At 45.1% G+C, this 23,799-nt stretch overlaps 1 protein-coding gene across 1 annotated transcript in view; it reads left to right on the forward strand.

Moving 5' to 3' along the window:
• The window catches only part of slc39a9 (solute carrier family 39 member 9), a 65,455-nt gene that overhangs the window by 30,866 nt on the left and 10,790 nt on the right, over positions 1-23,799 (forward strand). Inside the window, exons 2-5 of the mRNA XM_038782267.1 lie at positions 3,189-3,297; positions 13,437-13,625; positions 18,661-18,729; positions 20,651-20,736. Of these exons, the coding sequence (XP_038638195.1) occupies positions 3,189-3,297; positions 13,437-13,625; positions 18,661-18,729; positions 20,651-20,736 (453 nt within the window). The remainder of the gene's footprint in view (positions 1-3,188; positions 3,298-13,436; positions 13,626-18,660; positions 18,730-20,650; positions 20,737-23,799) is intronic.

A 23,799-nucleotide genomic window follows, 5' to 3' on the forward strand; every position in this document is an offset into this window, starting at 1 on the left:
AAAGAAGCGAGGGTCAAATTAATATCAATGGGGTCAGTAGATTGTGGGAGGAGTCATAGACTTGGGCGATAAACCAAGAAGCAGACTGTTGCTTGAGTTTGAGAGATAGAAGGCGGTCAGCTGTGTCCCTATGTTCATAGAAAGTCCACCTTGAACGTTGTAGAATATGCTCAGCTCTACTTGTGGATGTAAGTCAAATTGAATCTGCAGTATTAGCCTGTCTGCATATAACTCGGGAGTGGAGTGATGCAATATTGGCAGTCGGTTTCCAAAATAGATTCCACCAATTCTTTTAATTTTGTGTATTGTAAGAAATTGCGGGTTTCCTATAGTATTGATGGGAAGGCAGAATCATATTTATTTGTTTTAATAAAACATTATACTGGTGGATACAGATTTACAAAAATCTTGGGGACTGTAAGCTAATGTTAAATCTCCATGGAGGTCGACCTTCAGCTTTGGACATGAGAGCCAGGTCAAGGGGGTGGAGCACGTGGTCTGATATAACTATAGCAGAATACTGGGCAGTTTTAACTGCAGGGAGAAGAGCTGGAAAAAAAATGTGTGTGTGTGTGAGTGAGCATGGCAGAAATAAGTAAGAAAAGCCCCTTGTGACCGGGTGGAGGAAACGCCAAGGGTCAACAAAACCCATTTGAGTAATAAAGGTGGAGTGAGCCTTGAACAGTCCAGAAGGGCCGAAACTCTTTGGACCTGAGCAGTCCAGGCTTGAATCTATAAACACAGTTTAGATCCCCTTCAAAAATAAGGTGGTGGGTGTCTAGAGTGGGAAGGGAGGATAGAAATGATGTCATAAATTTCATATCATCCCAGTTAGGGGCATAGACGCTCACCAGAACTGAAGGGTTTTGCAATTGTGTGCAGGATCTGAGATTGCATTTAGGGGAAGAACTGTACTCTTTTGTTAATCAAAATTGCCATCCTCCTAGCTTTGCTGTTGAAGTTGAAACAAAACACTGAGCCAACCCATGCTTTACGTAATCTGGTGTGATCAAGAACACGGTGTGTTTACTGAAGGATTGCAACATCAGTGTTAAGGCTCTTGAGATGTGAAAAAGACAGGAATGTTTTACTGGGTCATTCAATCCCCTAACATTCCACTTAACAGTTTGATGGAGAGCCCCTACCACCCTGACAGCCTCAGCTAGTCATGCGTATAGGAAGACTTTACAAAGCGGTCAGTAAATTGAATGAAAAAGAAAACAAAGTCAATTGGATCCATTATACAATGAAAATGGCCAAATTCAAAAAGGCCTTTGGTTACTGTCAACATAAAATAGTTACCGTCAAGGTAAAAGTTCTCCCACCCCCACCTCCAGAACACTCTCACTCCCAAACCATGAGAACAAAAACCAAATAGTGTGATAATAAACCTTTAAATAAAACTAAAATCAAATCCTAAACTCCCCATTATAAACTAGACTAGCAGCAGGGATTCCATCTTGTATGGCATCCTTATGGGTTGTACCCTTGACATTTCAACTACGTTATATAATATGCCATTGAAAAGTGCATTCGAACAGTCGAACATGACCTTAATTTTGAACATATTAAACAGCCAATATAAGCGATCAAGCACAAGATACCCAAAACAACGCAAAAACTTATTAACCTCCTGGCTAGCTCAGTAATTAAACTAGGCTCTGCCTGATGTTTCACCTTAACTCCGGGTAGCCAAATATCTTGTCCATAACTGAAAGAATTAGCTAGATATCCTCACAGAAATTGGGATATGCAGCATTAAATTGCCATGAAAATAAAATTCCGAAGCTGACGTTCCCCATAGCCGGAGTACAAACCAAGATGAGAATCTGGACCCTAGGTCCACATTCAACAGAACAGTCTTTAACGACCGAATGCAAACAACGATGACCAGGCATTGAAAAAGCATAGTTTCCAAACATTACTCCTATAAAAACCACCAAGGCATCATAGAATCCTTACTATGGGGAAGGAAGCCATTTGGCCCATCGAGTCTGCATCGGCCCTCTGAAAGAGCACCCTCCGTAGGCCCAATATCCCACCCTATCCATGTAACCCCACCTAGGGGAAATTTAGCATAGCCAATCCACTTAACCTGCACGTCTTTGGACTGTGGGGGAAAAAAACCGGAGCGCCCGGAGGAAACCCACACAGACACGATAAGAACATGAAAACTCCACACAGTAAACCCGGGTCTCTGGTCCTGGTGTTGAGGCAGCAGTGCTAACCACTGTGTTGCCCAAATCAAATAGTAGGCCCCTCAGGAATTAAATCTGTGCTGCTGAAGGAAATAATCTGCCTCGTCTGGCGTGTCAAAGAAGTAATCTTCTCCGCTAAATGTGATGAGGAGACAGGCGGGGTGAGTCAACCCAATGCTTATTCCTTTCTTGTACAGAATGGAATGGAATCGGTCAAGCTCCACCTTTTAAAATAATTCTGATACACTTGTGTTAGGGCTCTGCCCTCTGTCCAGTTTAGACAATGTGCAGGTTTTGTCGTTTCGACCAGTTTTACAGGTCATCGACTTTGACCCGCAACAACACGCTCTTCTTAATCGTCGCAGACAGCTTGGACTCCAGCATACCGATTCTGTCACTGTGTCTCGAAATGCTGACTCGATGTCGGTATGAGTGTTGTCGTGAGAATCAACAGCTAATCGAATGGTGTTGAGGAAGACCAAATACGACCCAGCGACTCTTCCAATGAATTTTTCAGCTCCAGAGTAAACTTCGTCGGTACTTGTCAAGTTCAGTAATCAGAATTTCACTCCAAGTTTCAGTTGTTAAAAGCATGGGTAGTTGGCCGTCAACTTAACTGTAGCTGCCTTGACAGGCATGTCTTTATCATTTGATTTTATTTCTCCTGCCTGTTATGTTTTAATTTCTTGGGTATATTTAAATAAACTTGTTACCCAAATGCTTGAGTTGGTTCTTGCAGTGGCAAATAACAATATATCAGCATATTGAGAAGTTTGTAAAAATAAAATTGTCATGAGAAACACCATGTGTGTCTCCTCTACATTGTTCAACCAGATGTATTCAATCATATTTTAAAGGGAAATGAATAAATATGAAAAGATACAAGGATGTAATTCCAGTAAGAAACAGGTACAATAATCTTTCTGTGACCGTGATATCATACCTAAGTTTTTCCTGCAAAAGAAAAAGTTGTTCTTTTTCTCTCTCTAGGAAAGGTTGAAGTTGGTGACCGTTCTTGGCGCTGGGCTTCTGTGTGGCACTGCTCTAGCAGTTATCGTTCCTGAAGGGGTTCACGCACTCTACGAGGATGCTCTGCATGGTAAGGTTTAGTTCCAAAGTGCAGTGCTGTTTGAAATCACTGCAGAGCCGCGAATGAAATGAATTCAATGCCCTATGATCATTGGGCCAATGAAGTTCTTGATTTGTAACTGCCCTCTCAGGAATAATGTTTTATGAACAGAAGGGATAGGGGTCAATTTAAACAGCAATCATTTCTCCTCTCACTACCCATTCACAAACCGATTTGTTTCTCTCTTTTTGTAATGCATTTCCCAACCCCTCTGGCTTGCTATGATCCAATTTTCTATTAATAACCCCACAGCAAATTTGAGAAAGGATGAACTCAAACACTTGGCTTATTTGCACACGCACACTCCAATGCAAAAATAGGTTTGTAACATCCCCCTCGCCTTCAAATGAAAGAGGGGTAGAGAAAAGAAAGATTTACAGTACGGAGACCACATAGGACAAAAATATTGTTTCGCACAGGTTCCAGAGTCCAGAAACAAAGTCCTTTGAGTATTCCTTCATGGAGGTTGGCAAGCTGGAACCCAATGTTGGTTTCCGCTAGTGTTGACTTCACCAGCTGAAATTGATACATTGAGATGAATCAGTGATGGTACAGAACTTCCAACAGAAGCAGGGTAAATGGGGCCAGCTGTTCAAACGACATCTGAGCTCCTTCGGTGTGGCCTACTAGTCAGATGTTACCAGCAGACTGAGTCTTGCAGATCAGCATGGCAATATTACTGCTTCCACAAGCCAGAGCCCCATATCACATGACTGCCACCTCTTCCCCATCTCTGACAACAGATGTGTATCCATCGTCTGGATTTCGAGGAATTGTAACCATTAGGAATTGAAAGGAAGGTTGTGAGGCCTTGTCTTATCAGACGAGGCCAGGAACCTGGGTTATTAAATGCCGATGGACTTCCTAAAGCTCTTTGAAGTTGGGCTCCTCAGGATGTTATGGTGCAAGTTTTCCTTCAACTGCCAAGTGGCTTCTTTTGTTCAAGGGTCACATAGTTTCAGCCATTTTAAAGGTCTTTGTTCAGGTTTTTAAAATTTTGAAATCTAGGTGAGTATATCTAAAATAATAATAATCAATCACCCTTATTAGTGTCACCAGTAGGCTTACATTAATACTGCAATTAAGTTACTGAGAAAATCCTCTATCGCCACACATATACATTTTATAAAGATATAGGATGAGGTCTTAGTACCTCACACATGCCAGAGTGTGGTTGGCTAACTTATTAGGTAAAAAAAGTCATTAGAGCTATTACAGGTGAACTTGGGCAATCTATCATCCAATTTTCTGAATTATTTTGGCACTGTGCAGAGATCCAGACCCATTGTATTGTTCAAGTGACGTGCAAGAGAACAATGGACAATTGAACCAGGGCACAAATCTAATTTAGTCATCATTTTTAAGTGTGAAAATGGTGTCCTTTGTTTTGACAAGTTGCTTTGTCTTGATTATTTATATTTAAATAGAAAATTACATCCCCTCAGAAAAGTGGAGTTGATTGGAGCTCCAATGTTTCTCAGCTGTATAGGCTAAGAAGCTAGGAGAAGCCAAACTAAGTGCCATCACTTAGAGGAGAGGGCAATTACATGTGATCTGCACATGGACAATTTCCATTGTTGAAGTGGATATGTGTTTGACCATTATAAATTCCTAACACAAATGTATGCCAAAAATAGGAACAGGAGTAGGACATTCGGCCTGTTGAGCCTTCCCTGCTATTCAGTTAGGTCAAGGCTGATCATTTATCTCAACGCCACTTTACAGTGCTGTCCCCATATCCCTTTGTCATTGTATCCAGAAATCTATGGATTTGTTTGAACATGCTCAATGATTTAGTTTTCACAACACTCTAGGGCAGCGAATTCCAGAAATTCCTCCACATCTTGGTCTTAAATGGCCTTCCCCTTATTATGAAGGTGTCCTCTGGTTCAGGACACGCCAGCCAGGGAAAACCTCCTATCCACATCCAAAACATCCTATCCACATCTATCCTTGTAAGAAATTTGAACGTTTCAATGAGATCACCCGATATTCCTGGAACCTAGTTTCCTCGATCTCGCCTCATAAATGTGAACAGAGTTAGGCCATGTTCAAGGGAAGAATTTCTTTTTTTTATAAATAATTTTTATTGAAGTTTTTACAAAATACAAAATATAAACATCATAACTCTATTAACGTACACCCGCGGTAACACCCCGTAAACAATGCCCCCCAGCTGCAAGAGCAACTTCAAACAAAAGGAAGAAAAAAACAGAAACCAAAAAACAGAGAAAAGAGAAAAAGAAAAAAAAACAAGGGAGAGAGATTGCACCCTCCACAAACCCATGTGTACAGTAATCCTTCCCCCCCCCCCGGGTTGCTGCTGCTGTCGGCCTATTTCCCTACCGTTCCGCCAGGAAGTCCAGAAAGGGCTGCCACCGCCTGAAAAACCCTCGTACTGATCCCCTCAGGGCAAATTGCACCCCCTCCAATTTAATGAACCCTGCCATATCCGAGATCCAGGCCTCCACGCTTGGGGGCCTCGCATCCTTCCACTGGAGCAAGATCCTCCGCCGGGCTACTAGGGACGCAAAGGCCAGGACCCCGGCCTCTATCGCCTCCTGCACTCCCGGCTCCACTGCCACCCCAAAAACTGCGAGTCCCCAGCCTGGCTCAACCCTGGATCCCACCACCCTCGACACCGTCTTTGCTACCCCCTTCCAAAACTCCAAAACGCTGGGCACGCCCAAAACATATGGGCGTGGTTCGCTGGGCTCCCCGAGCACCTAGCACACCTGTCCTCGCCCCCGAAAAACCTACTCATCCTTGTCCCTATGCAGCACCTTGAACTGTATGAGGCTAAGCCTCGCACAGGAAGAGGAGGAATTCACTCTCTCCAGGGCATCCGCCCATGTCCCCCCCTCAATCTCCTCACCCAGCTCCTCTTCCCATTTACCCTTCAGTTCCTCCACCGAGGCCTCGTCTACCTCCTGCATCACCCGGTATATGTCCGAGATCCTCCCTCCTCCGACCCACACCCCCGAGAGCACCCTATCCCGCACCCCCTGTGGAGGCAGCAAGGGGAACCCCTCCACCTGTTGCCTGGCAAACGCCCTCACCTGGATGTACCTAAACATGTTCCCAGGGGGGAGCCCAAACCTCCCCTCTAACTCCCCCAAGCTCGCGAACCTCCCCTCCACAAACAGGTCCCTCAACCTCCTAACCCCTGCCCTGTGCCAGCCCCGGAATCCGCCATCAATGTTCCCCCGTATCGGGGCCTCCATCGAGCCCCCCATTTCTCCTCTGTGCCGTCTCCATTGCCCCCAAATTTTGAGGGTAGCCGCCACCACCGGGCTCGTGGTATACCTCGTTAGAGGGAGCGGCAACGGCGCCGTTACTAGCGCTTCCAGGCTCGTGCCCACACAAGACGCCGCCTCCATCCTCTTCCACGCTGCCCCCTCCTCGCCCATTGCCCACTTACGCACCATCGCTGCGTTGGCCGGCCAGTAGTACCCACAGAGGTTGGGCAACGCTAGCCCCCCCCCCCCCCCTATCTCTGCCTTGTTCCAGGAACACACAAATCCCGTGATACTGCTGTTGACCCTCCTGAAAAAGGCCTTTGGGATAAAGATGGGGAGGCACTGGAACAAGAACAAAAACCTTGGGAGCACCGTCATCTTGACGGACTGCACCCTCCCCGCCAGTGACAGTGGTAACATATCCCACCTCTTAAACTCCTCCTCCATCTGCTCCATCAACCTTGTGAGGTTGAGCTTGTGCAGGGCCCCCCAACTCCCAGCCACCTGGTTCCCTACGTACCTGAAGCTCTTCCCTGCCTGCTTCAGTGGGAGCCCACCAATCCCCTCCTCTTGATCCCCCGGATGCACCACAAACACCTCGCTCTTGCCCAGGTTCAGCTTATACCCCGAGAAACCCCCGAATTCCCCAAGGATCCTCATCACCTCCGGCATCCCCCCACCGGGTCCGCCACATACAGCAGCAGGTCGTCCGCGTACAGTGACACTCGATGCTTCCCCCCCCCCCCCCCCGCACCATGCCCCTCCAGTTCCCTGACTCCCTCAATGCCATGGCCAAGGGCTCAATTGCCAACGTGAAGAGCAAGGGGGACAGGGGGCACCCCTGTCTCGTCCCCCGATGCAGCCGAAAGTACTCCGACCTCCTCCTATTCGTGGCTACACTTGCCATCGGGGCCTCGCAGAGCAGCCTCACCCACCGAATAAACCCCTCCCCAAACCCAAACCTCTCCAACACCTCCCACAAGTACTCCCACTCCACCCTATCGAAGGCCTTCTCCGTGTCCAACGCCACCACTATCTCCACCTCCCCTTCCACCGTCGGCATCATAATGACATTGAGGAGTCTTCGCACATTTGTGTTCAGCTGCCTTCCCTTCACAAACCCCGTCTGGTCCTCATGTATGACCCCCGGCACACAATCCTCTATTCTAGTGGCCAGGATCTTTGCCAGCAGCTTAGCATTGGTGTTCAGCAACGAAATCGGCCTATATGATCCACACTGCAGAGGGTCCTTGTCCCGCTTCAGGATCAAGGAAATCAGCGCCTGCGACATAGTTGGGGGCAAAGCCCCCCATGCCTCCTTAAAGGTCCGGACCAACAGGGGGCCCAACAGGTCCAAATACTTTTTTAAAATAAATTTAGAGTACCCAATTATTTTTTCCAATTAAGGGGCAATTTAGCGTAGCCAATCCACCTATCCTGCACATCTTTGGGTTGTGGGGGTGAAACCCACGCAGACACGGGGAGAATGTGCAACCTCCTCATGGACAGTGACCCAGGGCCGGGATTCGAACCCAGGTCCTCAGCGCCGTAGGCAGCAATGCTAACCACTGTGCCACCGTGCTGCCCCCAAATACTTTTTATAGAATTCCGCCGGAAACCCGTCCGGCCCCGGCGCCTTCCCCGACTGCATGCTCCCTATCCCTTTGACAACCTCCTCCAACTCGATCGGCGCCCCTAGTCCCTCCACCCGCTCCTCTTCCACCCTCGGGAAACGCAACCTGTCCAGGAAGCGCCCCATTCCACCCTCCTCCTCCTCAGACCGGTACAGTTCCCCATAGAAGTCCCTGAAGACCCCATTGACCTCTACCCCTCTCCGCACCACCTTCCCGGCGCTATCCCTCACTCAAGGGAAGAATTTCTAACATTAATAAATAGATGTATTTTTCCAATGGCATGTCGATCAGCCAATTCTCAATTGCAGAAGTATCAACATTTCCCTGAGGAATACTTTTAGTTTAATACTTTATGGTTCCTAGCTTATTTTCATTCTAATCTAATTTGGCGGTCATAAATGGGCACAGTACCACAGTAGGTTTGAGTGGATAAAATCACTCTTATTCCTGGGTTTCGCTGACTCCTCTATATCTTGGCTTTCTTCCTATACTCTGCTGAAAGTACTGACCTGTGCGGGTCACCATTCGGTACCTCTTCCAAATGGCCGGCGCAGTAAGGGTTGGCAAACTATTCATTGGGCATTGGAATACATCAGGACTGAACCACATCCTGACATTGTGATTTTTCCCATGAAAATCACTGGATGGTGATCAGTTATGGGAGCCTAATTTATTTTACTCTTCTGCCCCCAACTTCACAAGGTGCATGAGGTCAGATGTATCATCCCTTTTATAGCACGTGCTGAGATCTTTCTGAAATGTTTTCACAGAATCATAAAAATTTACAGCACAGAGAGCAGCCATTTGGCCCATTGTACCTTTCTTTGCTGGCTCTTTGAAAGAGCAGTTTTTTGTCCTTAACCCTGTAAACACTTGTCCAACACCGTTTTAAAATTACTTTTGGAATCTTCTTCTAACACCTTTCGTTTCTCCACATCTCCCCTCTGCTTTCCCAGTGAATTTATACCTGACCTCTGGTTATTGACTCGCCAGGGAATAACTTTTCATTATTTTCTCGATCAAACCCTCTTGCCCTGCAAACCTCTTATTAGATCACCTCTTCACCACCAGTGCTTCAAGGAAAACAGTCTGAACTTTCCCAACCTCACTTCATTACTGTCCCACCTCGCGCATAACATGCAAGTAAATCTATACACCTTTTTTTACGTTTTTAAGTGTGGTGCCAAGAATTGTTCAGAGTACTTCAGCTGGGACTTAACCAATGAATAATAAAGTTGGAACATGATGTCTTTGCTTTTATGTTCTACTTCTGGTTTAACCATCATAGAATACCTACAGTGCAGAAGGAGGCCATTTGGCCCATTGAGCCCCTTGCTCCGATAGAGCACCCTAGCTTTGCTCAATCCCCTGAACCTTTGGGCATGTTCGCATGGCCAATTCACCTAACCTGCACATCTTTGGTCTGGGAGGAAATTGGAGGACACGGGAGAACATGCAAACTCCACACAGTGACCCGAGGTCAGAATCAAACCTGGGACCCTGACGCTGTGAGGTGACTGTGCAAACCACTGTGCCGCTCCATATGCTAGTTTTTTAAAAATATTTTTATTCAAGGCTTTTCAACAAAATAGAAATATACAAAATATCAAAAGAAGAACCAAAGAGCATCAAAAAACCATCATATCAGCCCTTCTCCAGGGCACTCTCCCACGCCATCTCCAGACTTGGGCCGACCCTCACACCCAGAAGCTTGGACATAACATCCAAGAACCCCTTCAATCTTGGACACGACTAAACCATGTGGACGTGATTTGCGCCTGGCCCTCTGTGCACTGCCTACACCTATTCTCCACTCCCTCAAAAAACCTGCTCATCCTCGGCACCATCATGTGGGCCCGATGCAGCACTTTAAACTGGATGAGGCTTAACCTCGCACAAGATGAGGACGCTTTCACCCTCTGCAAAGCCTCAGCCCATGTCCAGCCCCCAGCTTTTCTCTCAACTCCTCCTCCCATTTGCACTTAACATCCTCCACCACGGCGCCATCCCTCTTCATCCATTCCTTGTAAATATCCAAACATTCCCCTCCCCTATTTCATCCTCTGACAGAAGCTTATCTTGCAGTACTGGAGGCGACAACCCTGGGAAAAACTGTACTGCTCTCTCAAAATCCCGAACCTGCAGATACCGGAACCCATTCCCCTTGGGCAACTCAAACAATTCCTCCAACTCCTCCTGCCCTGAAATTTGCCCCCTATAAACAAGTCCCTGGAGTAGTGAACGCTGCCTGCTGCTACCCCGGAACCTCGCATCCAGTCTCGCCGCCACAAACCACAAACGGCATACCCTCTGATCCCAAGTGCTGCCGACACTGTCCCCACACCCTCTGAGCCGACACCACCACTGGAATACCTGGCCGGTGAGAGCAGCAAAGGTGCCAACAACAAAGCCCTCAGCACGCCCCCCCCTACACTATGCCGCCTCCGCCCAACCCCAAACTGACTCCTCCTCCATGGCCCATTACCTCACTATTGCAATGTTTGGAGCCCAATAATTAATCTAATTGGGCAACACCCTCCAGAAAAGCCTGTTGCACTCACAGGGTCTTCCCCGCCCACACAGACCCTGAGATCAGTCCATTAACTTAGTGAAAAACTACTTGGAGACAAAGATGGGGAGGTTCTGAAACACAAACAGAAACCTAGGCAGCATCGTCATTTTAACTGTCCGCACCAGCCCTGTCAACGACAACGGCAAAACGTCCCACCGCCTAAAATCTGCCTTCCTCCGCTACACCAATTAGGCCAATTCAATCTATGCAGCTGGGCTCAGCTCTATGCCACCTGGATACCGAGGTGCTTAAGTTCTTGCCCATCACCTTAAATGGCAGATCCCCGACCTCCTTTCCTGCCCCCTAGCATTGATCGGGAACACTTCATTATTTCCCATATTCAACCCCCCACCCCCCAAACCAATCCCTCGACGCCCAAAGATGCATTGCCAGTTTTATCGCCAAGGCAAAAAGCAGCGGAGAGAGCTGACTCACTCGTTCACTCGCCCATTTGCCACTGGCACCTTTTTACAGCAACTGAACCCAAACCACAAACCCCAATCCTAACCTTCGCAACACCAAATACGCCACCCAATCAAAAGCCTTCTCTGAGTCCATTGCCACCACTACTTCACCCTATGACATTTGCCGACAACTGTCTTCCTTTCACAAACTCTGTCTGATCCTCTCCAATCAACCCCAGGACACAGTCTTCAATCCACGATGCAAGCACCTTCGCTAGTAACTTGGCATCGACTAATACTAATCGCTTATTGTTGCAAGTAGGCTTCAATGAAGTTACTGTGAAAAGCCCCTAGTCGTCACATTCTGGCGTCAGTTGAGGGAGGCCGGTATGGGAATTGGTCTTGGCTGCTGGCCTTGCTGTGCATTACAAGCCAGCTTGTTTAGCCCACTGTGCTAAACAAGCCCCATTCAACATTCAGCAACGATATCGGGCAGTATGACCCACACTGCACCGGGGTCTTATCCTTTTTGTGAATCGGGGGATAGAAGTCTGCGACGAAGTAGGGGGAGGTTCCCCTTCTCCCTCGCCTCATTATACTCCCTCGCCCCATTATGCTCCCTCGCCCCATTATGCTCCCTCGCTCCACCCTAAACATTTTATAAAATTCCACTGGGAACCCGTCTGAATCCAGAGCCTTCCCTGCCCGCACTGTCCCCATGCCATCCATCACCTCCCGCAGCCCAATTGGGACCTTCATGCCCTGCATCCGCGCCAACCCAACCCCCCCCCCCCCAAAAAAACCCCCACCCCATCTTGGGAAACTCCATCCCATCCAGGAACCACCTCAAAAGATGTTGGTTAGATTAAGGTGTTAATGGGATAGGACGGAAGAGTGAGCTTGGGTGAAGTACTCTTTCAGAGGGCCAGTGCAGTCTCAATGGGCCGAATGACCTCCTTTTGTGAATTCTATGGTGCCATCTGTTACTTCTATACCTTCCCTCATTTTTAATTTAACCTTCACAAGATCATGTATGTTTTATGAAGACAGATGCAAAATGCACATTCAATACTTTAGTCTTCTGCCTCCATATCAAGATTTCCCTTTGGTTCCTTAATACACCCAACCCTTTACCTAACTAACCAATTACACTTTATGTTCTGAAATGAAACAATGGAGCTTATTTAATAACTAAGCTATGGGAGACTTCTCTCTTGCATTGTTTTGGTTTACAGATCAAAATTACAAATCTAAGAAAGTGCAGCAAAGTTGCCAGGTAAGGCACGTGAAAAGTCAATCAGAATGAAACAACTGTCTTTATCAAGACTGTTGAAACTCCTCTATTGCCATTGAATTGTCTGCAGGTGTTTTTCATGTTGCACTGCCTGTTATATCGGTCATGTTTTTGTTTAATCTTTCATGGAACATGAGCATAACTGGCAAGGCCATAATTTGTTGCCATCCCTCATGGCCCTGGCGGTGGTGTGAGCTGCTGCCTTGAACTGCTGCAATCCATCTGGTATAGTACACCCACAATGCTTCAGGAAGGGAAATTATATATGGACTAAGGTGTTATTGACTAAACTGGTTTCTGTTGCATTGAAAATATGACTTATGTTTTTATTGTTCAATACTTTTGTATGAAAATTGTATAATCTTGGACTGCAAAAAGAGATCATTCAAGCCATTGTGCCTACGGTGGCTCTTTGAAACAGCTATTAAAGTAGTCAAACTCTCCTCCACTATTTAACCTTGCAATTTTTCCCTTTACAAGTGCTGATCCAATTCCCTTTTGAATGTTGCTCTTGACTGCTTTCACCACCTTTTCAGACTGTGCATTCCGAACCATAATATGGTTATGATGATGAAGGATGATAATGCGGCTGCTGAGAATTGGAGAAAGATTTGTGCACTGGCAGAAGTTTGGAGTTCCTCCCATCGGCAGACAGGATGACATTGTGGTCAGGTCAAATGCTTGTATTAGAAGGACAACAACCGAAAATATTAGCTCGCAGTTGCCTCTGCGGAGCTCAGGATTACTAAATGGTTGGGGTGGGGGTGGCAATCCTAGTTGATCAATTGATGCTATTGAAGATTTGTGGAGTTTTAAATGTGCTTGAATGGAGAGTGACCTGTGGGGTCCCTGAATCCAAGAAGGATTTGAACATTCCAGCTCATGTGGTAAAGAAAGGCTCTTGCTCACTCTGTCCCCATCCATTAAAAGATGTAATTAAATTGATCTATTTTTCCTCTTCTTCAGATAAACACCCTCATGGAGATGTAGCAGAAAAGGTGGAGGATCCATTAAAGACCGGACAATCTGCAGAGACTGAGCATGATCACAAGCACATTGCTTTACATGCCTATATTGGTGTTTCGCTGGTCCTTGGATTTGTTTTTATGCTCCTGGTCGACCAAATAGGCAGTTCTCATATGCACTCCAGTGACGGTAAGAGGCAGTTAAAATCTCAGTGGCTAGGTTTAAATAATGCTGAGACCCGGTGAACTGAAACCACTGTCACCGATCATGGTGAACGAATGTGAAATATCTTTAGTATAACTGGGCTGTACGGAATGGGTATTTATGCTTCTGAATTGTTGGTTCAGAGGTTTGCTCTTACAACCTGTCTGAAGCCAACCAAACAATTGATGATCGGTCTAGGTAAGGAAGCACAGGTCTTCGGGTGACTGCTGATTTTTAATCTGAGCTGAACAACTGAAGGCTTGTTTGTATTATGATTTACATTGGTAGTGTTAGAGGTGAAAATATTCACACAAAGGCCTGAGTATAAGTAAGAAAAAAAGTGTTTATTATATCAGAATTCTGGGAGGAAAGGCCCGAGACTCTGCAGCCTTTGACAGCACCTTTTCTCAATGGAGCTAAGGTTCACACTGGTTAATATACAGATTCAAGGGGTGGAATTAGTTGTACTCTCATTTACATGCAATCAATCAACTATATTCGCGTCACACTTCATTACCTGCAGTCAATCAATTTTCCTGGCATCCCAGTTATCACATATATGGTTAAAGTGGGTGTTGTTTTACCCGTCCCTAACTTCATACAGAAGTCATTCAAAACTAACATAATGATGTCCTGTCTGCAACTGGGGTCCTTGATCTTATCAAGGACATATAGCATTTCTTGTTCTGGGAAGCTGTTATCAGCGGCTGTTGAAATACTCCCTAGGTTCTCATGAAGTAGTTTACACAGTTTGAAACTTAATTTAAAGGAAAGTGGCTAGTTCAGCCATTTTGTGACTTTAGTATTACTAAAATAGTTAACAGCCATTTTGTATCCTTTCTGATATTAACAAGCATTGTGTATACACTATCTATTTCAACAAATTGCCTCTTCTAAACAGGCATCTAAGCCAATGAGTGCCTTTTGTCTCATCAGAACTATTCAAAAGTAATATAGGAGCACAAATGTAGTTACAGAGCTACCTATAATTTATATCGTAGTCCAGTTTCACAAAATGCCCTCCAACAGTAGGAAGAATAAGGAGGGCATTATAAACTAGGTGATGCAAATTTAAAGGATGTGCATGAATACTTTGGGGGGTGTATACACATTTTAATGTGGCAGGACAGGTTGAGATATTCGACGGGCAAACCGGATCATTGGCTTTGTAAATAGAGTAAGAAGTCTTACAACACCAGGTTAAAGTCCAACAGGTTTGTTTCAAACACGAGCTTTCGGAGCACGGCTCCTTCTTCACCTGAAGAAGGAGCCGTGCTCCGAAAGCTCGTGTTTGAAACAAACCTGTTGGACTTTAACCTGGTGTTGTAAGACTTCTTACTGTGCTCACCCCAGTCCAACGCCGGCATCTCCACATCATGGCTTTGTAAATAGAGGCAGAGTGCAGAAGCAAGGCAGTGCCAGCTTATGATTGGGAATGAAAAGTTGCTGCTTCAGAAGTATATGGATGGCCACCTATCAAATGTGACCTCTCTTCACCTGAGACCTTATTGTTCCTGTACCTGACGATTCCTACTGACTGCTGTGATGCTTGGCTAAAATCCAGTTCATTTTGTACAATAATTAGACAGATAGAATGGAAGTACTGCACCAGATAAACTCTCATTTTAATACAGACTTCCTTCATTTCCTCTTTAGTCTGAGGATGGTGTGAAGAGAAGAAACATGTCATAGTATCATACAGCATAAAAAAACCCAATCAGCCCATCTTAATGTGCCAGCTCTTTGAAAGAACTAACCAGTTATTCCATTACCCTGTTTTTCATTAAAGCTGTGCGACTTTTATTTTCCTCTTCACAAGTTTTCATCTAATTCCCCTTTGAAAGTTAGCACTGAATACGTTTCCACCATCCTTCAAGGCAATGCATTCCAGTTTATGACAACTCAATGTAAAATACAATTTCTCCTCATCTTGATTCTGCTTTTGTCAATTACATTAAATCTGTGACTTCTGGCTTTCAAGCTTTCTACCACCAAAGGTAGAAAAATCTTTAATGTTTCTGAACATCTCTGTCAAATCTCTTCATAACCTTCATAATGGGTAGCATGGTGGTTAGCATAAATGCTTCACAGCTCCAGGGTCCCAGGTTCGGTTCCCGGCTGAGTCACTGTCTGTGCGGAGTCTGCACGTCCTCCCCGTGTGTGCGTGGGTTTCCTCCGGGTGCTCCGGTTTCCTCCCACAGTCTAAAGATGTGCGGGTTAGGTGGATTGGCCATGCTAAATTGCCCGTAGTGTCCTTAAAAGTAAGGTTAATGGGGGTGGGGGGTGTTCGGGTTACGGGTATAGGGTGGATATGTGGGTTTGAGTAGGGTGATCATTGTTTGGCACAACATCGAGGGCCGAAGGGCCTGTTCTGTGCTGTACTGTTCTATATTCTATGTTCTTTGTTCGAAGGAGAACGACTCCAGTTCGTCCAGTAGTTAAACTCATTCATCTTTGGTACAGTTGTCGTAAATCTCCTCTTCACCCTCAAGACTTTGACATCCTTTCTTAATCATGGTGCCCAGAATTGGAGCCACTATTTTACCAGGATTGATCAGTGTTTAATAACTTCCTTGCTTTGTATTCTGCCTTTATTTACAAAGCCAATGATTCGGTTTGACTTTTTAATAATCATCTCAACTTGTCCTGCCACTTTAAAATTTGCATACATGCACCCAAGTTCTCCATTTCTGCACCTTCTTTAAAATTGCAATATCTAGTTTATATTATCCTCAATTCTTCCTGCCAATATAAATCACTTTATGATACTCTGGAGTTAGAATTTCATCTCGTGTCTGCCCATTTCACCAGTCCATGTCTGATACTATCCTAGTATCATCTGAGTTCTGTGTGCAAACTTCAAAATATATCAATGACCTGGACATTCAGAAAGAGTTGTAGTCCCATCTGATTCCAAGCAGGTTTTGTTTTCTATATGGGAACAGGAATAGGACATTCTGCATCTCCATTCCTTTTACTTGCCTTTCTTTTCCTCTTTGTGTGGAAAAAGTATTTCCCGATTTCATTCTTGAATGACCTGGCTCTAATTTTGAGATTGGTTTGTGTTCAACCAAAAGAGGATATAGTTTCTTTGTAGCTACCCTGTTAAATTGTTTTATTGGTTTAAACATCTTGTTTAAGTCACTCCATAATCTTCCAATGGGGCAGCATGGTAGCGCAGTTGCTTCACAGCTCTAGGGTCCCAGGTTCGATTCCCGGCTTGGGTCACTCTCTGTTCGAAGTTGCACGTTCTCCCCGTGTCTGCGTGGGTTTCCTCCCAGGTCCTCCGGTTTCCTCCCATAGGCCAAAGACGTCCAGGTTAGGTAGATTGGTCATGATAAATTACCCTTAAGTGTCCAAAAAGATTAGCTGGGGTTACTGGGTTACAGAGATAGGGTGGAGAAGTGGGCTTAATTAGGGTGCTCTTTCCAAGAGCCAGTGCAGACTTGATGGGCCAAATGGGCTCCTTCTGCACTGTAAATTCTGTGATAATCTTAAAGAATACTAACTCGGTTCATGCAAAACCATCCTCGTAGCTTAACTTTATAAACCCCTGGTATCATTCTAATCAATCTAGTGAATCTGCACTGCATGCCCTCCAAGACCTATATAATCCTTCTTGAGGTTTGATGCCCAGAACTGAACAAGCTACTCTAGATGGGTTCTAACCAAGGGTCTTGATAACTGAAACATCATTTCCTTTCTTTACGCACAACGAACATCTGGGAAATACTAGCAGTGAGAATAACTTTCTTCCAAAATCACAGATTGAAGCTATATATTGACACACCCTTATTGAGACATGAAGTATGAACCATCCATCCACCAATCTTGCTCCAGCCTGTAAACCTGTGAGATGACTTCAAAGCTTTTCTGCTAGTTAGGAAAATCCCGAAATTAGAACTGACTTTTTTTCCCCAAATCACCAGAATTTATGGTAGTGCCTTTACACAAAAGAAAATTCAGAACTGTGCCACACGAGATGAAGTAATTCATTAAACTATTTTACAGATAGCTGGCTAATGGAATATTTGTTTTGGTTTAGAGGTCCCTGGAGTGCAGATAATTTGAGGGATATTGTATTTGGTCCTGGCTAAACAGGTCATGGGATATTTTGTGGGAGGAGACTGAAGAGTGCCTTATGTTTTGGGTACAAATGATGTAATTAAGTGGAGGAGCCAGGTCTGCCTGTAGTTTCAGTTTGCCATAGGAATTTAGTCTGACAATAAGGGTTTTTACTTTGCCCCTGAAAGGTTCTCTCCAAGGACACTGCACAGAGAAAAGCAAGTAAAACCTGATTGGTAACTTTATTTATAAGTGGTATTTGAACTATGTTGGTTTGCTCAATTGGAGTACTTAGTGGCAGATTTAGGACATTTTGTATTCCTTCTTTGATTTAAGAACTGTTAACTGTAATCTATTTCTGGTTAATTTTGTGATTCAATTAAAGTTTGTTTTAACATAAAAGATACCTATTGGTCAGTATTATCACTCCTGTGGTGCAGTCACTTTTTCTCACACTTTTACAAATTGCAAATAATTGGGTTTTCATCTGGGATCCTAAAGCAACAATGCTGACTCTGTGCTAACTCTCAGAATCCTATGATTAAGCACATAGGATATACAGCCCACAAACTGGCCTTTTGGCCATCCAGCCTGTGCTCGTGTTCGTGATTCACTCAAGCCTCCTCCCATCCTTTCTCATCTAAATAAATATATTATTCACCTTGGTGACTAACCTAGACTTGGTCAAGAGGGTGGACACTAGCGGTATAACAAGGACAGCAGCATGCCTTGGCGTGAGGTATTGGAGTAAATAAAATCATTCGATGAGACCTATTTTATTCACTGGTAGTCAGCTACAACTGGCTTGACCACAGATATCCAAACAAGTGAAGGGACATACAAGAACCAACAAAATGGACCATTTATAAAGATATTGTTCCAGAATGACTGATACTGCTGTTACATTTGTAGGAGTTCTCTGCAGGGTTTATTTTGTATCTAATGTATCTTTCAGATCCTGAAGGTGCAAGAACAGCAAATACCAAGATCACCACCACGCTTGGACTGGTGGTCCATGCAGCAGGTAACCCTACATCACGTTGTGTGACAGCTTTAACAGCACCACTTCAGTGCTCCTCCCACTGTGAGCAAAATACAAGCCAGGGTTTCAATATAAGCAGCTGATGGTGCGATCCCAGAACGCTGGTGCTCTTTTCAGTAGCTTGTCTCATTGTTCAGACTGCTGACGTGTGACCCATTCCAAGTAAATGTGAACCAGAATATTCCAAACCATTTGCAGTCCCCCATGTACAATTACCTGAGCAAAGTATAGTGTAAAATACAAATATTTTTCAAAGTTAAGGTAATAGTGCACTCTATTGAGTGAAGACCCCCGCCACCGCTTTGTAACTGTCGCTTGATGCTGCAGTGGTTTTGATTTTGATTATTTCTCATGTTGACCACCAGGGGTCTATTATTTCTTGTGCAATTCCATCTCTGTCTCACAACATTATGACTTTGAAGAGTTTTCTTGTAGCTTTTTAGGTTCAATATAATAGAACTGCTTGCAGAAAGATTTTGTTGTACAGTTCCATTTGCAGAGTGGGGGGGGGGGGCACAGATAATTTTTCCTTTGGAAGCCCTGACCCTCCCCCATGCCATGCCCCCCACAACCCCCTCTCCCCTTGCGCCAATCAGTTCAGGAGAGACTGAGCTTAGTGTTCTTTATGCCACAATTAAATGAATCATGGTTTCATACAGCATCGATGCAAGCTATTCAGTCCATCCTGCCTGTGCTAGCTCTTGGAAAGAGCTGTCCAATTAGTCCCATTCCCCTGCACTTTTTCTTGACCCTGCAAATATTTTCAAATGTTACAGGCAACCGCTGGGAATCCTGTTGGCGTGGTTAGTGATTTTTCAATATTCAAAATTAACGAGTTCAAATTTAAATGTTTTCATGGATTAACTGAAAATCAGCACCACAAGTGTTAAGTGGTGATTGTAATAATAAATAAATGTTTTATATGTTGTCAGAATAATTTCTACAGACTTAAACTATGATTCATCAGCGCTACCTGCATTTCTGATATACTGCCTCGAGTAAATACCCTGCTTTAATTTTTAAAATGCCTGTTTGCATCCCCCATACTTGAGTTGTATCAACTGAGCCGTTCTCTTTCTGCCTTGATTTCTGCTCCTTTTTTTCTGGCTTTTCCTGTTGTATCTCAGTGTGATCACTGTGATATGCAATCTCAAATTGATCCACTAGCTGTGTCTGATCCAGTTGGCTGGATCAAATCCACAACCTAACTTGTGCCTATAATGCGTGATGTTTAAAACAAAGTTCCGGCTGCTTTGTTACAGGTTGTGTTTTCCTTTTTCTCTGAGTTGGAATTGTGGAACAACAAATGTTGGCAGTAGTTTGTGTCTTTGTTTCCCCTTCCTGCCTGTCACAGTTCTGAACTATTCTATGCATTGTCCTATATACTTACCAGGTTGACCGCACAGCCTCTTTAATCAAGATTTATGATCTATCAAAATCAGTGTAGCTTTCCAATTCTGTAGTCTGTTTTTTAATCGAGCTGGTGTTAGTTACTGAGCTGGCGGCACAGTATCAGTGGTTAGCACTGCTGCTTCACAGCGCCAAGAACCCAGTCTCTATTCCCAGTTTGGGTCACCGTGTCTGCGTGGGTTTCCTCCGGTGCTCAGGTTTCCTCCTACAAGTCCCAAGAGATGTGCTGTTAGGTAATTTGGACATTCTGAATTTTCCCTCCGTGTACCCGACCAGGTGCCAGAGTGTGGTGACTAGGGGCTTTTCACAGTAACCTCATTGCAGTGCAGTAAGCCTACTTGTGACACTAATAAAGATTATTATCATTATTAGTTACAACAACCATTTTCAGTTCAGTTTTGTTCATTGTGTGGATTTTATTGGCTTTAAAGCAGTGCATTTTATTTCTGTATTCCCCACACTACTCAGCCTCATCGATTATTTTCCCTTGCAGCGGATGGCATTGCATTGGGTGCAGCAGCTTCCACATCACAAACAAGTGTACAGTTGATTGTATTTGTAGCTATAATGTTGCACAAAGTAAGTATCTAAATCTTGAATTTCCTAATTTTTTGTAATGTGCTTCACGTTTTGGGGTTTAAGATCAGTGATTGGGTTTAATTGGAAATTCCCCCCCCCCCCCCCCCCCCCCCCCCCCCCCCCGGCCTTTAGAAATTTGTGCAGCTGTGTAGTTGACAGGTTAATAAGTGGCCTGGTCTGGACAATAGTGTCGCGGCTTGTTTCTGGACCTAGCAGAGGCTGAGACTAATAATCTGGAAATATCAGTACCAATCCAATCAAGGTAGTTTGTGAATTTGAATTCCGTTAAATAAATCTTGGGGGAAGGGCATCTGCCATCCTTACCTGGTCTGGCCGATATATATATATATATATATATATATATATATATATATAGGAGAGGATACCCGAGACACTACACGTGTAGTGTCTCCCACCCGCCCTCCTCCTCTAACCTAATAATAAGACCCATTGGGGTGAGCAGGTAAGTGCTATATTATATTATTATTTTTTTTATTTGTTTTATATTTGTTTACCAGAACTTGGTTGAAATTAAGTGGGATGGCAGGGACGGTAGTGCAATGTTCCTCCTGCAGGATGTTTGAGGTGAGGGATGCTGTTAGTGTCCCTGCTGATTTTACCTGCAGGAAGTGCAGCCAGCTCCAGCTCCTACAAGACCGAGTTATGGTACTGGAGCTGGAGTTGGATGAACTTCGGATCATTCGGGAGGCAGAGGTGGTCATAGATAGGAGCTTCAGGGAAGTAGTTACACCAAAGACTGGAGATAGATGGGTAACTGTAAGAGGGACTGGGAAGAAGCAGACAGTGCAGGGACCCCCTGCGGTCGTTCCCCTGAGTAACAAGTATACCGTTTTGGATACTTGTGGGGGGGACGACTTACCAGGAGTAAGCTATGGGGTGCGGAACTCTAGCACGGAGTCTGTCCCTGTTGCTCAGAAGGGAAGGGGGGAGAGGAGCAGAGCATTAGTAATTGGGGACTCAATAGTCAGGGGCACAGATAGGAGATTTTGTGGGAGCGAGAGAGACTCGCGTTTGGTATGTTGCCTCCCAGGTGCAAGGGTAAGTGATGTCTCGGATCGTGTTTTTCGGGTCCTTAAGGGGGAGGGGGAGCAGCCCCAAGTCGTAGTCCACATTGGCACTAACGACATAGGTAGGAAAGGGGACAAGGATGTCAGGCAGGCCTTTAGGGAGCTAGGATGGAAGCTCAGAGCGAGAACAAACAGAGTTGTTATCTCTGGGTTGTTGCCCGTGCCACGTGATAGTGAGACGAGGAATAGGGAGAGAGAGCAATTAAACACGTGGCTACAGGGATGGTGCAGGCGGGTGGGATTCAGATTTCTGGATAACTGGGGCTCTTTCTGGGGAAGGTGGGACCTCTATAGACAGGATGGTCTACATCTGAACCTAAGGGGCACCAATATCCTGGGGGGGAGATTTGTTAGTACTCTTTGGGGTGGTTTTAAACTAATTCAGCAGGGGCATGGGAACCTGGATTGTAGTTTTGGGGTGCGAGAGATTGAGAGTAGAGAGGTCAGGAGCACAGATTTGACTTCGCAGGAAAGCGGCAGTGTTCAGGTAGGTGGTTTGAAGTGTGTCTATTTCAATGCCAGGAGTATACGAAATAAGGTAGGGGAACTGGCAGCATGGGTTGGTACCTGGGACTTCGATGTTGTGGCCATTTCAGAGACATGGATAGAGCAGGGACAGGAATGGTTGTTGCAGGTTCCGGGGTTTAGGTGCTTTAGTAAAGTCAGAGAAGGGGGCAAAAGAGGGGGAGGTGTGGCGCTGCTAGTCAAGGACAGTATTACGGTGGCAGAAAGGGTGCAAGATGGGGACTCTTCTTCCGAGGTAGTATGGGCTGAGGTTAGAAACAGGAAAGGAGAGGTCACCCTGCTGGGAGTTTTCTATAGGCCACCTAATAGTTCTAGAGATGTAGAGGAAAGGATGGCGAAGATGATTCTGGAAAAGAGCGAAAGTAACAGGGTAGTTGTTATGGGAGACTTTAACTTTCCTAATATTGACTGGAAAAGATATAGTTCGAGTACATTGGATGGGTCGTTCTTTGTACAATGTGTGCAGGAGGGTTTTCTGACACAATATGTTGACAGGCCAACAAAGGTGAGGCCACTTTGGATTTGGTTTTGGGTAATGAACCAGGCCAGGTGTTAGATCTGGAGGTAAGTGAACACTTTGGAGACAGTGACCACAATTCGGTGACCTTTACATTAGTGATGGAAAGGGATAAGTATACCCCGCAGGGCAAGAGTTATAGCTGGGGGAAGGGCAATTATGATGCCATTAGACATGACTTAGGATGTGTCGGTTGGAGAAGTAGGCTGCAAGGGTTGGGCACACTGGATATGTGGAGCTTGTTCAAGGGACAGCTATTGCGTGTTCTTGATCAGTACGTACCAGTCAGACAGGGAGGAAAGGGTAGAGTGAGGGAACCGTGGTTTACCAAAGAAGTGGAATCTCTTGTTAAGAGGAAAAAGGAGGCCTATGTGAAGATGAGGCGTGAAGTTTCAGTTGGGGCGCTTGATAGTTACAGGGAAGCGAGGAAGGATCTAAAGAGAGAGCTAAGACGAGCAAGGAGGGGACATGAGAAGTCTTTGGCAGGTAGGATCAAGGAAAACCCAAAAGCTTTCTATAGGTATGTCAGGAATAAAAGAATGACTAGGGTAAGAGTAGGGCCAGTCAAGGACAGTGGTGGGAAGTTGTGTGTGGAGGCTGAGGAGATAAGCGAGATACTAAATGAATACTTTTCGTCAGTATTCACTCAGGAAAAAGATAATGTTGTGGAGGAGAATGCCGAGACCCAGGCTATTAGAATAGATGGCATTGAGGTGAGTAGGGAAGAAGTGTTGGCAATTCTGGACAAGGTGAAAATAGATAAGTCCCCGGGGCCTGATGGGATTTATCCTAGGATTCTCTGGGAAGCCAGGGAAGAGATTGCTGAGCCTTTGGCTTTGATTTTTAGGTCATCATTGGCTACAGGAATAGTGCCAGAGGACTGGAGGATAGCAAATGTGGTCCCTTTGTTCAAGAAGGGGAGTAGAGATAACC

This window comes from Scyliorhinus canicula, chromosome 2 (genome assembly GCF_902713615.1).
Source record: "Scyliorhinus canicula chromosome 2, sScyCan1.1, whole genome shotgun sequence".
Taxonomy (NCBI): domain Eukaryota; kingdom Metazoa; phylum Chordata; class Chondrichthyes; order Carcharhiniformes; family Scyliorhinidae; genus Scyliorhinus; species Scyliorhinus canicula.